Source organism: Aristolochia californica, unplaced genomic scaffold (assembly GCF_029961685.1).
Source record: "Aristolochia californica isolate CCGP_79_NKW_82.1479 unplaced genomic scaffold, dmAriCali1.0.hap1 SCAF_6, whole genome shotgun sequence".
In the NCBI taxonomy this organism is placed as follows: Eukaryota; Viridiplantae; Streptophyta; class Magnoliopsida; order Piperales; family Aristolochiaceae; genus Aristolochia; species Aristolochia californica.
Window position 1 is genome coordinate 44347324 of NW_027182257.1, and position 19510 is coordinate 44366833.

At 36.8% G+C, this 19510-nt stretch overlaps 1 protein-coding gene and 1 long non-coding RNA gene across 5 annotated transcripts; both read right to left on the reverse strand.

The window, feature by feature from the left end:
* Positions 1-146: 146 nt before the first annotated feature.
* LOC137967062 (uncharacterized) lies at positions 147-1928 on the reverse strand. Its single transcript, XR_011116480.1, has 3 exons — positions 1844-1928; positions 633-764; positions 147-538 (listed from the first exon to the last, which is right to left on the reverse strand). It is a non-coding gene; the product is annotated as an uncharacterized lncRNA (long non-coding RNA).
* Positions 1929-12213: 10285 nt separating this feature from the next.
* LOC137935025 (uncharacterized) lies at positions 12214-19378 on the reverse strand. 4 transcript variants are annotated; one of them, XM_068779653.1, is made up of 8 exons: positions 19041-19378; positions 18034-18177; positions 15699-17663; positions 15441-15603; positions 13286-13449; positions 12940-13198; positions 12725-12848; positions 12214-12614 (listed from the first exon to the last, which is right to left on the reverse strand). In XM_068779653.1, the coding sequence occupies exons 3-7, from the start codon at positions 17576-17578 to the stop codon at positions 12741-12743; spliced, it is 2574 nt and encodes an 857-aa protein (XP_068635754.1). In that variant the 5' UTR covers positions 17579-17663; positions 18034-18177; positions 19041-19378; the 3' UTR covers positions 12214-12614; positions 12725-12740. The 4 variants fall into 4 exon arrangements, with proteins under 4 accessions (XP_068635754.1, XP_068635753.1, XP_068635751.1 ...); XM_068779652.1 differs by having other exon boundaries at positions 12214-12848; positions 15699-17671; positions 18140-18177; XM_068779650.1 differs by having other exon boundaries at positions 12214-12848.
* Positions 19379-19510: the final 132 nt, after the last annotated feature.

The window sequence follows — 19510 nt, forward strand, 5'->3', positions numbered from 1 at the left end:
TAGTGGCGGTTCGTGAACCGTCTTACAATATCTCTATATATTTGAGACGTCAAATGATCCTGATTCTATTTCATACTGAGACCTCACTATTAGATGAGGTGATTCTGTGTCATACTGAAACATTGACTTAAAAAAATCCCTGCATAACTCTGGTTAATCATGAACCTATTAAGGAATAGTTCGACATGGATTAGTGAAAACAAATATGTTTAGTTATTAATTGGGAAAAATGACTAGTCATTTTGTGATGAGTTTTAGACCCAATTTCGCATAACCAACACTTACAAAAGAAACATGGTCAGGATTGCTGCTCTGGTAATTCTAAGAAGGGTGATTCCCTGTCCCAAGAACTTGTGATAACAAGTTGTACTCATTGGCCATGAAATCTGCTGCTTGAAAAGGAGATGAACTAGGCTCTAGAGGAGGATGGTTATGAGCTCCTTCATAAGTAATCTTCAAACGGCGGGAGGCGTCCACTGCAGACCACTCTACTCTCTTCTTTACTAGGCAGTCTGTGTTCTGGCACTTGAAATAGCTTCTGCAAGAGAGAATAGTCCAAGGGTAAAAAGAGATCATAAACTCACAACTCTTGTGGGTTTTTAGCATTGAGCATGGTTGTGTGAGTTTATTACCTGTTTTTTCCTATGCTCTTGATGAACTTCTGGCCGTACTTCTTCCACAGGAAACCATCTTCTGGGATGACAACATTGCGGGCTTTTGCTTCCTGCTTTACTTGATCTCCCTGAGAAACATCTTCTTCTTCCCTACAAGGATATATCAAGAGAAATTTTTGAGTACTCAATGCAGTTGCAGGATAGAAAAGAGGAAAGATAGAGAGCAGTAGTAACAGTCACTGCAGCTGAAGGATTAAAAAGAGAGAGAGAAGAGAGAGAGAAGAGAGCAGCAGTACTTGCAGGAAACAAGAGAAAAGCAAAGAAGGAACTGAGCAGTACAAGAATGAAGCATTTATACGTATGAATATCCAAGAACAAATTAGGATCTAGCCATCTTCACAAGAGTTTGGTATGGAGCCCAAGACTGCCCAGAATAAGCTGCTCTAACTAGAATAACTAAATAAATTAATCAGAATGAACAGAAAAAGAAGAGATCGAGAGAGTGGAGAAGCAATAGTAAAGGGGAAAGTACAGAAGAAAAAGAAGCAGCGGCTTTAACAGAAGGAAAACATGGTATGGAGTTCAAGACTGTCCAGAATAAGCTGCTCTAACTAGAATAACCAAATAAATTAATCAGAATGAACAGAAAAAGAAGAGATCGAGAGAGTGGAGAAGCAATAGTAAAGGGGAAAGTACAGAAGAAAAAGAAGCAGCGGCTTTAACAGAAGGAAAACATGGTATGGAGCCCAAGACCGTCCAGAATGAGCTGCTCTAACTAGAATAACCAAAGAAATTAATCAGAATGAACAGAAAAAAAGAGATCGGGAGAGTGGAGAAGCAATAGCAAAGGGGAAAAGTGGAGAAGAAGAAGCAGCAGCAGCAGCAGCTTTAACAGAAGGAAAACATGAAGCCGAATAAAAATATGTCAAAAGCAATGATTTAAATGCCGGTAACAGCTTCAGACTTAACCTTTTCTAGCATGACTATCTCATCTCTTGACATTATCAACAAGCGGAGAGAAGCAGAAAAAACCAAAACAAGATAACCAGAGAAAACAAACCATCAGAACCTCAGGTAGAGTGACCATCTGCAACTACCCTTTTGAAAATAGCAGTTAATGAAGAGATAAAAAAAATAAACACCATGAAAGAGGAAGAAGATGAAGCTGAAAATTTCTGCGAACCGACATGAAGATAAACGAACATATATGAGAAAGAACAAATACTTACATAGATCAGGGTTACTTTCTCTGTTGAAATTTTTCAGAGATAATAGAAGATTTTCAGAGAGAGAGGGTTGGACCGGAAGCATATATTAATGAAATTTTGTCTGATGGGTCGCTGCCATCAGCCGAATCTTTTTTATGGCTTGGACAGCAGTAAAAGATTGAAATAATGAAGAAACGGAGAGACCAGGGAAGAAACATGGTAATGCCACCTGCTTTCTGGTGATGTCACAGTGATGACGTTATCAGTGTGGTTCGACAAAGACAGAAGCAGAAATTTAGAAATAAAAAACTGTTAAAAATATTAGACATAAAAAAACTCAACGGCAACCTCCTGCTCGTCCGTTTTGTAAGGGCGGAGGGATCCCCACATCCTCCCTAGTATTCTATGAGAGTGAGGAACCTCCTCTCTTTCGTCCCATGAAAATGGCCTTAGCAAAGGAAAAAGATTGAGTCTATTTGAACCCGATTTAATCAGCTGGAATCGGGAGAAGTAACTGGTCTGATTATACCTTATAGAGGATGAAGCTATATATTTGGTGAAGAAGAAAGACATTTGCATAGGCATTGGTCAGGTGGTTGTAGGAAGAACACATCTTCCTGAAGCAACATATAGCTGAGAAACAGATGATGATTCCATCACGATAAGTCAACAAATCCGAAAATGAATAAATTAAAAATTTTAAAATTTAAACTAAAATAGAAAAATCAAAAAATGAATTAAAATAAAATTATGAAAAAATTTAAAATTTTAGAAAAATAAAAAATCAAAATAATTATACTTATAATTATCAATTAAGTGAGGCATGAGTTAAATTTAATCAATTTAGAAGGAGAAAAGATTAACCTTTGACCCTCATCGGGTAGGGATGGAGTGAGGGAGTGGGAGTGCATTGCCTCCCCTTTTCGTTTCTTGGCCCGTCACTACTTTTAATATAACAAGATTGTATATAGAAATAAATCATTTCTTAATACAACAATTCTTGTTATATTACAAGTGGGTTTATGTAATGGAAATTTTAATTCATTCTTCCTGTAATGAGTTTGGGTGATTCAAAATCAAATTTTAGTTGCGATAATTTTGATATTTAGAAGTTTTTCATTCACGAGTCTTGTAATCGAGTGTCCGGATCATACAGCGCAATCTCCGAAAATACTAAGGAGACGAAATGAATCATAATTAATTCGATCTGGCATGTCAAACTATAACTCCCAGTTCTTTCATGATGTTTTTACATTAATGAATGACAAATATCATTCGGTACGAAATGAATCCAATCGATAAGAGAAAATTCTTGAAAAATAAGGTTTCAGGTATTTAGAATTTCGTTCTTTTGTGTTTGCCGAACCTCCAGAGGAGGCAAGTGGAGAACAAGTCTTTTATTCATAAGTAGATTCTATTATTTTTCGTCGAGAATAAATTCTTTTGAGAACTCCTAGGTGATTGGAGTCTTGGTTACTCCTCTGAGATGAGTGGGGGTTACCATCTGATAGAGATAAAGATAAGGCTAAGAGAATTTGAGATTGTCTCAAATTGTAATTCTAAAGACATGTAAACTCTCTTAGTGATAAAGTTTATCATGTAAAATCTTATTTTTTTGTAACCTATTAATTCTTGTATTGATGAATGTAAAACATCAAGAAATTATTCATTCTTTTTATTTTATATTGTATCAGAGCCCTCGATCTTCTATCCCTCTTCTCGGAGTTGAAGATTCGACCTGGAGCTCTCTCTTGCCCGTACATGGCTAGAAATTTAGGCTATTAAAACGAGGAGGAAGAACAGGTGAGCTGATTACGAAATTTAGGATTTGATGATCATCTTCGCACAGTCAAAATGAGAAAAATGAAAACGAAAATAGGGGAGGAAGTGATTAATTCGGTGAAGAAGAAGAGGCATTTGCATGGGTATTGGTCGGGCAGTTGCAGGAAGAACATATCTTCCTGAAGGCAGCAAATAATTTAGATACCGATGACGATTCCATCATGATAAGCCAACAAATCTAAAACTGAATAAAGTAAAAAAATTAAATTTTAAACTAAAACAGAAAAATCTAAAAATAAATTAAAATAAAATTATGAAATTTAAAAAAAATTAGAAAAATAAAAAATCAATATTATACTTATAATTCATAATCATTGAAGTGAGGCATGAGTTAAATTTAATCAATTTAGAAGAAGATGAGATTAACCTTTTACCCTCATCGGATAGGGATCTAGCGAGGGGGAGGGAGTGCATTGCCTCCTCTTTTCTTTACCTGGAATGTCACAAATTTTAATATAACAAGATTGTATATAAAATATAAATAATTTATTAATACTTATTTTTTGTTATATTACAAGTGGGCTTATGCAATGGAAATTTGACAAAGAAGGCGGACAATTTCAATTCCTTCTTCCGTGTATTGAGTTTGGGTGATTCAAAACCAGATTTTAGTTGCGATAATTTTGATATTTAAAAGTTTTTCATTCGTGGGTTTGTAATCGAGTTTTCGGATCATTCAACACAGTCACCAAAAATGCTAAAGAGATGGAATGAATCATAACTGATTCAATCAAGCATGCCAAACTACAATTCCCAATTCTTTCATGACGTTTTTACGTTAATGAATGGCGAATATAATTTGTTAAGAAATTAGTCCAATCGACAAGAGAAATTCTTGAAAAACAAGGTTTCAGGTATTTAGCTTTTCATTCTTTCATGTTTGCTGAGCTTCCAGAGGAGGTAGGTTGAGAACAAGTCTTATATCCATAAGTAGATTCTATTATTTTTGTTGAGAATAAGTACTTTTCACAACTCCTAGGTGATTGGAGTCTTGGTTGATCTTCTTAGATGAGTGGGGGCTACCACCTAATAGAGATAAAGATAAGGCAAAGAGAATTTGAGATTGTCTCAAATTGTAACTCTAAAGACATGTAAATCTTTTTAGTGATAAAGTTTATCGTGTAAAATCTTATCTATTTGTAACCTATAAATACCTGTATTGATGAATGTAAAATATTAGAACATTATTCATTATTCTTATCCTATATGGTATCAGAGCCTTCGATCTTCAATCCCTCTTCTCGGAGCTAAAGATTCGACCTGGAGCTCTCTCCTGCCCGTACATGGCTGAAAGTTTAGGCTGTTAAAACGAGGAGGAAGAACATGAGGGCTAATTACGAAATTTAGGATTTGATGATTATCTTTGCAAAGTCAAAATGAGAAAAATGAAAATGAAAATAGGGGATGAAGTGATTAATTCAGTGAAGAAGAAGAGACATATATATGGGCATTGGTCAGGCAATTGCAGGAAGAACACATCTTCTTGAAGGCAACATATAGCTGAGAAACAGATGACGATTCCATCACGATAAGTTAGAAAATCCAAAATTGAATAAAATAATTTTTTTTCAAAAATTTAAACTAAAAAAGAGAAATCTAAAATAAATTAAAACAAATTATGAAAAATTTTAAAATTTTAGAAAAATGAAAAATCAATATTATAGTTATAAGTCACAATCATTGAAGTGAGGCATGAATTAAATTTAATCAATTTAGAAAGAGATGAGATTAACCTTGAGTGAGGGGGTGGGAGAGCATTGCATCTCCTTTTATTTTCCTGGCATGACATTGTTTTTATTTTACAAGTGGGCTTATGCGATGGAAATTTGACAAAGAAGGCGGATAAGTTCCAGTTTCAATTCCTTCTTCTGTGTATTGAGTTTGGGTGATTCAAAATTAGATTTTAGTTGCGATAATTTTGATATTTAAAAGTTTTTCATTCGTGGGTCTTGTAATTGAGTTTTCGGATCATACAACACAGTCACTGAAAAAATTAAGGAGACGGAATGAATCATAATTGATTCGATCAGGCATTCCAAACTACAACTCCTAGTTCTTTCATAATGTTTTTATGTTCTTGAATGGCGAATATCATTCGTTAAGAAATGAGTCCAATCGAAAAGAGAAAATTCTTGAAAAACAAGGTTTTAGGTATTTAGATCTTTCATTCTTTTGTGTTTGTCGAGCCTCTAGAGGAGGTAGGTTGAGAATAAGTCTTATATTCATAAGTTCGTTGAGAATACGTACTTTTCAAAACAACCATGTGATTAGAGTCTTAGCTGGTCTTCTAAGATGAGCAGGGGCTATCATCTGATAGAGATAAAGATAAGGCTAAGAGAATTTGAGATTGTCTAAAATTGTAACTCTAAAGACTTGTAAACCTTCTTAGTGATAAAGTTTATCATGTAAAATTTTATCTTTTTATAACCTATAAATATTTGTATTGATGTATGTAAAACATCAGAAAATTATTCACTTTTTATTCTATATGGTATTAGAGCCTTCGATCTTCAATCCCTCTTCTCGGAGTTGAAGATTTGACCCAGAGCTCTCTCCTGCACGTGCCATTCACGACCACACAGAAGATAGAAGACTATTTTTCCCTATCAAAAAAATTAAACCTCACTGCCCAGGTTCCTACATCTGTCAACCGTGAACCAACAATCATAACTCAAGTTCTCACCAATCCCAAATGGCGTCAGGGTATGTCTAATGAGTATGATGCTCTTGTTCGGAAGGGGACATGGGAGCTTGTTCCATCAAATCCCTCGCATAATCTGGTTGGTTGCAAATGGATTTTTCATACAAAATATCTTTCTGATGATTTTATCGACAAGTACAAGTCTTGTTTAGTTTCCAAAGGGTTTCACCGACACCCTGGGGATGATTATCAAGAAACCTTTAGTCTTGTTGTCAAACCCACCACTATTCGTATTGTTCTTAGCCTTGTAGTAAATCGTGGCTGGTCACTTCGATAATTTGATTTTAATAATATTTTTCTCCATGGTACACTATTTGAATATGTCATTATGGCACAATCGTTAGGCTTCATTGATCGTCATAATCTCAATTATGTCTGTAAACTTCGCAAGGCCTTCTACAGTCTCAAGCAATCACCTCGTGTTTGGTGTCATGACTTGTGCCATTTTCTCATCACCTTGGGCTTCACCAACTCCCATGTAGACTCTTCTTTATTTATCTCTCACACATGTATAATTGTTGTATATTCTGGTTTGTTTTGATAATATCATTATTATAGGAAATAATGATCAAGTTATGGTAACGTTCGTCCACCTTCTTTCTCAAAGATCTTGGCTCCTTGACTTATTTTCTTGGAATTGAAGTTCTTCCTCATTCTCAAGGCCTATTTATGTCTCAACACCGATATATCTCTGATCTCCTTGCTCGCACACGCATGAAAAATGTAAAGGCTATAGCTACACCGCTTGCCACATCATCTAAACTTACACTTCAGTCTGGCATGACACTCTCTGATGCATCTGAGTATCAGACAGTTGTTGGGAGTCTGCAATATTTGTGTTTTACTCTCCTTGACATTGCTTATGTGGTAAATAAATTTTTCCAGTTTATGCATTTTTTTTACTACTGAACAATAGGATGTTGTCAAACAATTATTACGCTATATGTGTGGGACTTTGGATCATGGTATCGTAATTCATCAATAATCTTTTTTGTCTCTTCATATGTTCTCTGATGCTGATTGGGCAGGTAACTAGAATGATTTTACTTCAATCGGTGCCTATATTGTCAACTTAGGTCGTAATCCTATCTCTTGGAATTCTAAGAAGTAACGAACTGTAGTTCGATCCTCTACCGAGGCGGAATATCGATCTGTTGTAACCACTGTAAGTGAGATCCATTGGATCTACTCTCTTCTCACTGAACTTGGTGTTTTTCTTCTATGACAAGTGGTACTTTATTGTGATAATATCGGTGCTATAAATTTGTGCTCTAATCAAGTCTTTCACTCGCCCATGAAAAATGTATCTTTGGATTACCATTTCATTCGAGAACAAGTTCAAAGTATTGTTCTTCAGGTAACTCATGTCTTTTCTGTTGATCAATTAGCAGATGCTCTCACCAAACCGTTGGCTCGAACACGCTTCCTCATCTTGAAGACCAAGATTGGACTCTTCTCTCCGAGCTCCATCTTGCGGGGGCATGATAGATATAAAGATAAGGCTAAAATAATTTGAGATTGTCTCAAATTGTAACTCTAAAACCATGTAAACTCTCTTAGTGATAATGTTTATCATGTAAGATCTTATCTCTTCGTAACCTATAAATGCTTGTATTGATGAATATAAAACATCAAAAAATTATTCATTCTTCTTATTCTATATGGTATTAGATCCTTTGATCTTCAATCTCTCTTCTCGGAGTTCTCTCATGGTCGTCCCGACCACATAAAAGTCTCTGTTTTTCATTGTCCACCCCTCCCCCCTCCCCAAACCTCCCCGTGTTATTATCACCATATCCAAGAACAACATTTACAAGCCCAAAAAAAACTAAACCTCACGGCCCAGGTTCTTGCATTTGCCAACCGTGAACCAAAAACCGTAAGTCAAGCTCTCATCGATCCCAAATGGCATTAGACTATGTCTGATGAGTATGATGCTCTTGTTCAAAATGGGACATGGGAACTTGTTCCCTCGGATCCTCGTAGAATCTGGTTGATTGCAAATGGATTTTTCATACTAAATATCTTTCTGATAGTTCTATTGACAAGTACAATACTCGTTTAGTTGCCAAAGGGGTTTACCAGGGCCCTCGGGTTGATTATCATGAAACTTTTAGTCCTGTTGTTAAGCCTACCACTATTCGCATTGTTCTTAGCCTTACAATAAGTTGTGGCTGGTCACTTCGACAACTTGATATCTATAATGTTTTTTCTCCACTGTACACTATTTGAAGATGTCTTTATGGCAGAACCACCAGGCTTCATTGATTGTAATAATCTCAATTATGTATGCAAACTTCGCAAGGCCCTCTACGGTCTCAAGCAAGCACCTTGTGCTTCACCAACTCTCATGCAGACTTTTCTCTATAGGTTTAATTGTGATATATATTCTGGTCTATGTTGATGATATCATTATTATAGAAAACAATGATCAAACTATGACAACGTTCGTCCACCTACTTGCTCAAAGATTCTCACTCAAAGATTTTGGCTCCTTGACTTATTTTTTTGGAATTGAAGTTCTTTCTCATTCTCAAGGCCTATTTTTGTCTCAACGTCGGTATATCTCTGATCTCCTTACTCACACATGCATGACAAATGCAAAGCCTATAGCTACACCACTTGCCTTATCATCTACACTCACACTTTACCCTGGCACAACACTCTCTGATGCTTTGAATATCAGAATGTTGTTGGGAGTTATTAAAAACAAACAAATTGCGTAGAATTGTAAAGAAATGTTTCTTTCTCGTCTTCTTGTATTGAATACATAGTGGGTATTTATATACATCAAGTGAGAATATTCTTTGTAACAATATGTCAGAATTACAAGTAATAAAGTGACACATATACAACAGATTTTATTGTAGAGGATTCAGGCTTGGCACGTCTTTTGTATGTGCAGATGAGGTGCCTTTCTTTGTACTGTTGATATGCCCCTGGGAGCCAAGCATATCTGGAAGAATAGTAAGGCTCGATCTCAATGTTGAAAATCTGGTAGTGGACAATGGTTTTGTAAATATATCGACAAGTTGATATTTGCTTAATAGAAATGAAACTTGAAGTGCCTTTGCTTGAATACGATCCCGAACAAAGTGATAGTCAACGTCAACATGTTTGGTACGGGAGTGCATTACTAGATTCATGGAGAGGTAAGTGGCCCCCAAATTGTCACAGTAAAGAGTAAGGGGTTTAGTTAAAAATATTCCTAACTCAGATAGGAGTGATTGCAGCCACAATAATTCATAAGTAGCATGAGCTAGTGCCTTATATTTCGCCTCCGTACTTGATCTAGCTATGGTTGATTGCTTCTTTGAACTCCATGAAACCAAGTTCTTGCCATAAAAAACACAATAGCCACCGGTTGATTTTCTGTCGTCTGGATAGCCAACCTAGCCTACACCTGTAAGCAGCCAGAGAAAGAGAAAAAATGGGAGAAGGTGTAATCCAGAGACCGTAGTCCAATGTGTGTTTTAGATACCGTAAAATTCTTTTAACACTTTGCCATGGAACATGCATAAATTGGCACACACGATTGACAGAGAATGCAAGATCTGGTCTTGTAAACAATACGTACTGTAAGCTTCCCACAATACTTCTATAAAAAGAGGCGTCTTCTACTGAGGTTGAATCAAAGGTAGATAACTTGGCAGAAGGGGACATAGGACTGCCGACAGGCTTGCAATTCAACATGTTTGTCCTTTTGAGTAATTCCAAAATGTATTTCTTTTGAGATAACTTCAGTCTAGTGCTGGTACGATTACATTCAATTCCGAAAAAATAATGCAAAGACACTAAGTCTTTAAGAGGAAAATCAGTGCTTAAAACTGAAATGATGTGTTTTAGAACAACTGAATTAGAGCCAGTAAACACTATATCATCCACATATACCAAAAAATATACAACCACAGAGTTATGCCGATAGATACACAACGATGAATCGGATTTGGAAACAATAAAGCCCAATTCAAGTAATCGAGAACTCAATCGTGCATATCAAGCTCGTGGAGCCTGTTTAAGGCCATATAAAGTTTTGTTGAGCTTGCAGACATAATGAGGAAATTGAGGGTGTACAAACCCAGGTGGCTGAGTCATAAAGACTTGTTTCTGAAGTGCTGAAAAGATGATTTGTTTTAATGGGTTTTGGATTGTTGCTACAGGTGGGAGTGATATGAGTAGGAGGGGAAGAATTAATTGGGCCAGGGCCGTGAGTTGAAGAATTAATTGTATGTGGACTTGAGTTGGCAACGGGCAAGGAAATAGAGTTATATTGTGAAGACCCATGACTGGAAGACAACAAATTTGGTAAAAATATGTGCAATGGAGTGGACTTATTTTGAGTGGGTGGGTTCGTGAGGACACTGAGAAGGGGAATGTGTTTTCATCAAATAATACGTCCCTGGAAACATACATTTTGGCAATGGGAACATGAAAACAAAGATAACCATGATGAGAGGAGTTATAACCAAGAAATACACACGGAAGAGATTGGAAATTAATCTTGTGTTTATTATATGGCCGAAGATTAGGCCAACATTGTTGTCTTTAGAAACATGTAATCTGGCTTTTGATGAAATAGAACTTCAAAAGGTGACTTATTGCTTAAAACTGGAGTTGGAAGTCTATTAAAAAAACAGTCGTGACAAAGGCATCTGACCAATATGAATGAGGTATTGAGGAATGTGCAAGGAGTGCAAGTCTGGTCTCGACAATATGGCAGTGCTTTCTTTCCACCGAACCATTTTGTGAGTGTGCATATGGATAGGGAATTCTATAGAAAATACCAAAGGATTACAGCACATTATTAAGAGCTCTAAATTCTCCACCCCAATCAGATTGTAGTGCTCGATTTTTTGTATTAAAAAGAAGTTCTACATTAAAATGGTGGTGCCTGCAATATTTGTCTCTTACTCGCCCTGATATTGCTTATGTGGTAAATAAGTTATCCCAGTTTATGCATTGCCCTACTATTGATCATTGGGATGTGGTCAAATGATTGTTACGCTATCTTTGTGGGACTCTGGATCATGGTATCGTAATACATCGACGATCTTTTTTATCTCTTCATGCATTCTCTAATGTTGACTTGGCAAGTAACAAGGATGATTTCACTTCAACCAGTGCCTATATTGTTTACCTAGGTCGCAATCCTATCTCTTGGAGTTATAAAAAACAACGAACTGTAGCTTGATCCTCTACCAAGGCGGAATATCGATATGTTGCAACCACTACAACTAAGATCCATTGGATCTGCTCTCTTCTCACTAAAATTTGTGTTGTTCTTATGCAATAACCGATACTTTATTGTGACAATATCGATGTTATAAATTTGTGTTCCAATGAAATCTTTCACTCGCACATGAAACATGTAACTTTAGATTACCACTATTCAAGAACAAGTTCAGAGCGGTATTCATCGAGTGACTCATGTCTCCTCTGCTGATTAATTAACAGATGCTCTCACCAAACCACTTCCCTAAACACGCTAGACTCTCAAAACTCATCTTACAGGGACATGATAGAGATAAAGATAAGGCTAAGAGAATTTGAGATTATCTCAAATTATAACTCTAAAGCTAAGTAAACTCTCCTAGTGATAATGTTTATCATATAAAATCTTATCTCTTTGTAACCTACAAATACCTGTTTTGATGAAGGTAAAACATCGGACACTATAATTCACAAAAATCGGAGATATGGAATTCTTCACCATAAAGATATTGAATCTTGACTTCCAACTTAATAAAGAGAAACATATATCCACATAAAACACTACTCACAATTTAAAACAAGAAAAGAACAAAGAGAACAGACACTATATAGCAAAGTCACATAAATTTTACCAGCACTGATTATATAAACATGGGTTTATAACGACATGGACGAACCCAAGTTTGATCATTACAAGATATCAAGAAGTTACAGTGACAATAGAAAAATAAATTTAATGACTCTGAAAATGTCTCGGGTGAGAAGACCCAAGAAAATAATTATAAAAAGCCACCTTCCTCATCTATATAACCTTTACCACCAATCTACATTTTTATTCCTAACCAACTCTATACTACTATAATAGTAAAAGTGAGATCAGTCTCCAAGCAAAACCGCCATTGGACCGATCCTCGCGGCCACATAAAAGGCATCAGTCATTCCAAAATGCACCTTGTTCTTTAGATCTTCTAACAGATTGCTATACAATTTAACTGGCCCTTTCTTCATGGTCTCCATCCCTTAACACCTCACAAAAAGCTGTATTTATTACAAAGTTTACATGAGCTTCCCACGGATGGTATGTATATTTACCATTTGCCTGCAAATGTGCAAGAAACTGTAGTAAACGACCAATATGCAAAATTTACCAAAAACTGATTTCTGTTACTTCTTCAGGATGTTACTTGACAGGACTTTCTTCCCATAAGGACTTGTACGGAGTGCAGAAATGTGTGGCCGGATTGCTTCCACAAAAGCTGCACGAATAGGCCCCTGCTAAATTGAAAGATAATGTCAATGAGGTAAACCTAACACAAACAAACAGAGAAATATCAGATATATAATAATGTGACGACGCTCGAACCTTAGAATTAGCAAGAGCAGATTGAACAACATAATTGCCATATGGGTCTTGTAGGATTTGCCCAAAGTCAGAACTATTTATCAACTCTAGAATAATATGGGCCTGCTTGTCCTCTCCGGCATGCTTGAGGCATTTTTCTACAACATTGCTGCTATATTTTTGCATAGAAAGTTGACAGTAGTTGCCTTCTAGTTGGTCCATGACATTAGCTATAGCCCATGGAATCCCTTGTTCAATGACAAACTGTACAACATAATTCCTGCACAATGATTAAATATTTAAGCATTCATATGAGGTGTTGAAATCTTGGATTGAAAGAAATGAGACTGGAATATCTAGCTCATACCCAAATGGATCTTGTGAAAGAACAAGGGCGCTGGAAGTAATCTCTGCCATCAGGCTATTGCTCTGCTCCCCATCAGAATTTTGGAGGCATTTTTGCAGCACACAGCAACCATGGCGATCCGTAGCAAGCTCGACACAGTAAGCCGTTGCAGCATCAAATAGAAACTGCATCAAGTTACCAATATCTTAGCTTATTAGGTCCTTGACAATTATAGCAAGAAAAGAGACAACTTGATTAATGAGACCTGATCTAGCAATTTAATAGGTTTAACAAACTGTGGCAACCAACAAGCAACCACGTAGTCATGGTTAATGACTCTACAAGATTAGGTCCAGCCACATGCTTCATCAGTGGGGACAAGCTTTGGATCTAAAGTAAAAGAAGTTTTATGAGAGCAGGAAAGACACCCCCATGTAAGATTTGTTGAATTCTACATAGGTAGCAATCTATCTTGATTTCATTTGGCAACATACCTCCTGAAACGTAAAAAAGTTTAAACCCCATATTGTGATTTGCTTCTATTTCTGATAAAGTGGCTGAAAGTTAAGTTTATTTGCAATTCTGAAAGCATATGCAGCTACGAGTATCACCATCACATGTCACTAGATGTTTAACACAACAATTGACCTATTAAACATTTTCCAACATAATTACAGGTTTGAGATAACAAAAACAGACTTCTATATCATGCATGTCCTGCTCATGGAAAGAACCGATCTTCCTCCTCAACCAATAAGGTTCTAATTAGTATTCTTGAAATGTCAGACCTATCTGGTAAAAAAAAGCGAAGCAACTGACAGGACGCAATGGCATACATAAAGAAGTTCAATATAAAAACAACTCTGGCCAATTAACTCAATTCTTCATGGTAATTCAAATGAGAGGAAAAAAGGCCCTGGTTTGTAACAAGAACCTAACCCCTGAAATGTACAATAAGAAGAATGCAGATAAGTTATGCAATTATGTAATAACCCTTGAAAGAATTAAACAATTATGTAATAACCCGTGAAAGAATTAAACAATTATGTGATAAGCCTTGAAAGAATTAAACTCTCATCCATGGTAATAGGATGCACCTTTACAAAAAAGTTTATGCCACTACAGATGGACAACTGAACGGCTAAAATAAGCTAAATCCAAGAAGTAATGGAAACAAGAAAAAAAAGGGATTCAAACATTTGCATTTCTAAAAGTTTGATAAAGTGCTGAAGTGAATGAGGTTTAAAAAATGGCTCAAGCATGCAGGAAAGGACAATCACTTCCAACCAAAAAGTTAAGATTTAGACATAAAAAAACGTAGTATCCTGTGATTTTCCTATTATACATCTCCATCTTATAGCTTAATTAGCAAATTTCTTGACTATCTGCCTGCATTAGTTTGATCCAACTTCAAATAATCACAAAGATGAATGTCATCTTTAAAATACAGCAATGCTAAGCTCTTTGGAAAAGAGAACTTTAACTGATTTTGCAAGATGAACTTGCATAGTCAATATTAACTTAAGTTAAACGAAGATCATAGGTGTGAACCCCAAAATTATTTCATCTCACTAAGAAGATTTAAAGTCTCTAGGAATCTTAACCAACAAAAACAATATATTTTTTTTATAATAATTATCATAACTAGTACATGGCTTTTGGTCTTAGCATTCATGTGCAAAAGAAAACTGCAGCTTCTCTTTTGTAATCAGCAAACAGTCCTCTAAGTCAAATTTAAGGGCCTTTCTGTTCTTCTCTTTTTATCATTACGTCTTTAGTTTGGTGCCACAGATTTGTTATGGACAGTAGTTGTTCACAAAATGGACATTAATGGACATTAACACTTGGAACAGCAGCAATCAGCGCCTGAACTAACGTTATAAGATTTAAGATCTCAAGCTAAAGACCATGAGGTCCACAACTAAAACTAGCATGAAATGCAGAGAGCTAAAAAAATACAAGATCAGATGGCACATAAAATGATTAATTTGGTCATACTTTTTTTACTAACTACATTCATTTTCTACTCACTTTATACAGAAGACAGCTTTGTGTGTGTGTGAGAGAGAGAGAGAGACCATAAATATCTAGGCACTTTACTTCAAAAGAAAGACGAGAGTTATTAAAATTCACAAACCATTGTTTTGTGAATGAAAAAAGAATAGTCGTTCATTACCTTTCTATATTCTAGCATTAGGTGTTGCAAGCATCGCTGAGCAACATGATTGCCATTCATGTCCTTTATCAACGTAACTATACCAGGCTTGAGTGAAGAAACAACAATAGAAGTTTGTTCAGGAGTCTTAAGAGTTTCAATCACCTTCTGTACAGCTCGAGTCCTGTATAAAGAACAATTGACAAAACAGAATAAAAAATTGTCAGAAAGTAGTTAACTTGAGAATGACGACCAGTAGTGCATGAAAATAGAACATACCCATGCATATCACAAGAAATTTTTATCAGATCCCTGTCTTTTCGTGTGACAGAACAAAGAATTTGCATCCTCTGATCCTCATCACACACTTCAAGTAACTTTTGGACAAGATAATTACCAAATGGATCTGTCATGAGTTCCACAATGTGATCTATGATCTCAACAAAAATCTTCTGAACATCTTCAGGAGTACCCTCAATGAATTTCCTCTGCAAGAATCGACAGCCATGTTGATCTTTAGCCATTTGATAGATTCTTCCTACAACTTCATCCACTGAGTTATATTTCTGTGGCTGGGACCTCGAAAAAATTCTACCGTCCAAATTGTCAGGGGAGGAAGCATATGAACTTCGACCATCCAACAGAAAGGATCCACAACCAGAAAGACCAGAGGAAGGATTGTGATATTGTCCATTTGACAATGTCCTTCCATTAGAATTTGCCTGGTTAAGTGATCCAAGCCCACCAACAGAACCAGGTCTGATCAATTTTATTGAGTTCAAACCATGAGACCTAGTCAGGATCTTCTCAGGGAAATAGGACTCTACTCCTTTGTCCATAACTTGGACACCAAGTAAATCACTAGCTGTAAAACCTTGCCCAGCTGTTTGTTTCCTATCATGTGCTAAAGCGCAGCACTCTGCCCTTCCACAGTAGCCATGTGCATGGAAATGACACGTGCTACCACCAAGTGATGAAAGATCTGGATATTTGAATCCCCTTCTGTTGTTCCAATAGGTATCCTGGTTGACCTGTTCAATTTGGTCCACCAATGATGCATCAAGATATGGATGCCTTAGATTTCGAGACATGGACCCAACAGGTGTGGTACCACTAGCTTGAATTGGATGAGCTTCTGATAATTGATTTTGAAGCTGCTGTAAGTAAATATATTGTGGGTGCATTTTGGAATACTTATCATCCTCTAAATGGTTCCAACTAATGTGAGCCCGGCCCAAGTGCTGCTGCTGTATGCAAGGAGAAGACTGTGTCTCCAAATAGACCTGCTGCTGAAAAGCCGGAACAGGGAATTCCATCCCTTGGACAGGAAAGCTTGTCGGTCCAACAGGAAAAGCATGTATCCTAGAATGTTGTTGTAATGGTGCTCCAGAAATCACTGGAGGATTCCCCCTCCAGTCCATCAAGTCACCCATAAAATGTTCATGGCTTTTCTGATTGTTAAGTAGTTTCATACTTTCTTGTCCATTCATTTCCAAACTGAATCTGTTAAGCCCATTTGAGCTTGCAATTGATGGATACGGCTCTAACATTGGATCAACCACATTCAGGCTGTTTAGGGTATTAGGTGATGGAGGAAAAACCATCCCACCCGAATCAGTAACAGGAAAAGGCTTCCTGAAGTGGTTTGAGTATTGTGCATCCAGTGAAAATGAACAGTTTGGTACATTCTTAAACTTAAGTTGTCCAGACATAGTCGGTTCTACAATTACAGACTCTTTGAAACTCAAATCAGCAAATGCAGAAGCCAAGGATTGGTCATCAGGGAGGTTTGATGTATCATGTCTTCTATCTGAGATAGGTGATTGATATTCATGTTTTAGTATAACTTTAGCTGCATCAGCATTTCCATTTCTTTGAAGTTTCTGATCAAAAGGACTTTTAGAAGAATGCCTCTCAAAGGTTAATCCATCATAGATGGTTGTGTTGCCAGCTTGTTGCGTGTTTTCAGAAGGATGATAGAACATAGTAAAACCACCTGAATTCCCATTTGCAGTTCCCGGAGAGATGGTTTTCAAGTCTGATGCTGAAATAGTGGGCTTCGGTTCCTCAGTAGGGGGATTTGACGATGCTGCATCCGAGAAGTCTCCTAGAAGCATTTCAATTGCTTGAAGGGCTTGATCAGATCCGTCTTTGTCCATATCGAGAGCAGTGAGGTATAAGATTTTCTATGATGACCAAGCAGAGCCACTTCTATTCGAAAAATGCTGCCGTGCAGAAAATTGCCTGTAGTGCTAGCAAAAAATCAAAATCAGAACCAAATGAAAATCTAAATAAGCCTTTTTTAAACACTTGCAAAGGAAAGAACTAAAATCCGACATGTTAAAACAACAAATATTCATTTTATTCCATTGAAGATACCGAACCAGTATGCAAAATGAAGTAGACCTTCCCATCATTAGGGTCCCCAACTATTTTGTCAAAAACCAAACATTAGTCAGAACAAGGTGGAGAAAATGAAAGACAAAATTCTTAACTATGGTATCAGTTCACACTTTTGTTGAGAAAGCAAGACAAAAAATCATCAACTGGAAAGCCCCGGGGCCAAAAAAAAGTGAAAACAAATTATCAACTAGAAAGTGAAAAAGAACTATACAGGTATAGAACATAAGCTCCCTGGCGAAACAATATCTGATACGAACTGGAAGTCAAAGTGTAAACCATTTAAACCACCAAATATTGCGTCCAGTTGAGAAGTTTACAGACATTTTGGCAGGACAACTTGAAATTAGAGGAATCTCTGCAAAACAGGACAGATTAGTTCAAAACACTGATCAACCTCTCAATGCTGCTAAGTTAGAATGTTTTTTGTGTAAACAGAACTGATTGACATCCCCCGGGGGAAAGATCCTATATCATCAAAGACAAAGCCATAAAGTAACTCAAAGAGAATAAACCCAAATGTATTCGCCATTTTTGGGTAATTGGCATATCAGCAAACGATATGCAGCTAACAGTCGAAACAAACAGCCTCAAAGAAAATCATAATTATTGCAATGGACTTCATCAGAGGATGAAAATTTTATAACACATCATAATCCGGACAATACGGGCAATCCAAACCAATCATCAGGGTCTTCAAACGGTAGAAAAAGCCCCAAAAGAAACCCCAAGACAAATATTGCCTGCACAGTCGGCAACTGGAATTCCTCGATAAAACACCAAATAAAGCAATCAATGGCGAAAATCAAATGTCAGGATACAACACCCAGATAACCTCACCCCCAGAAACATTCAAGAAATCCTGATCAGCAATATCCAGAAACTAGGCCCATTGAAAACTCGCACAGAAAGATGGAAAAAAAAAACTTTTTCAGGACAAAAAAAATCTAAATCATTGAACGAAAAGACGAACTATAACCCAATCCGGCCCATCAAATGCGTCCAAACTGCAAAACCCCTTAAACCCTGATCATCCGAAAAAAAAAACCCAAAAAAAGTAAAAAAAAAAAGGCACAAAAAAGGAAAAGCAAGAAATTTAAAACACTGTGATAAAACCGGGCTAAACCCAAAATATCCATCACAGAAACAAACCCAAATCATCGATAGAATCGCTGCAAGGCTGAAGAAAGTACGTGTGAAAAGGGACCAGAAAGGCATTACCAAAGACAAAAGTAGAGCCAGCATTAGAGAGGCGAAAGTCGAGGCCAAAGCAATAGTGCAGAGGCGAGAAGAGACAGATGGGTGTCGTGTGAAATTGGGGAAAATGCAAAGAGGAGCGAAGTGATAGAGAAGCGAGGCGGCGTGGTGGAGAAGGAGAGGTTTTCAAAGGACACAGGGAGGCATTGAGAGAGGCGTATTATGGCATGTTACATATCATGCATGGATTCTTTCTTGCCTTGGTTTTTTGGTATGTGTTTGGTTTTTGGTTTGGTTGTTTAAATATTTCCATATATACATCCCTGCATAAAAATATTAATCTCGCTCCGGAAGGGGTTAGAGAGAGAAAGTTCACAGGGAGAGTCTCGATATTTCAGGGAAGGATTCAAAACCGAAAATAAAGAGGACGAAGAAGACGAAGAAAAAAGGTCTCTCTCGTGGACTTCTACAAGGTGTATTACTACCACGGAGTA

Excerpts from the sequence above, each read along its gene's own strand:
- LOC137935025 (XM_068779651.1), bottom strand. The coding sequence starts at position 17,578 with ATGGACAAAGACGGATCTGATCAAGCCCTTCAAGCAATTGAAATGCTT. Across the intron at positions 15,604-15,698 it reads ATTTCTTGTGATATGCATGG|GACTCGAGCTGTACAGAAGG; the intron begins GTATGTTCTATT and ends TTCTTTATACAG. Across the intron at positions 12,849-12,939 it reads CTGCTCTTGCTAATTCTAAG|GGGCCTATTCGTGCAGCTTT; the intron begins GTTCGAGCGTCG and ends TCAATTTAGCAG.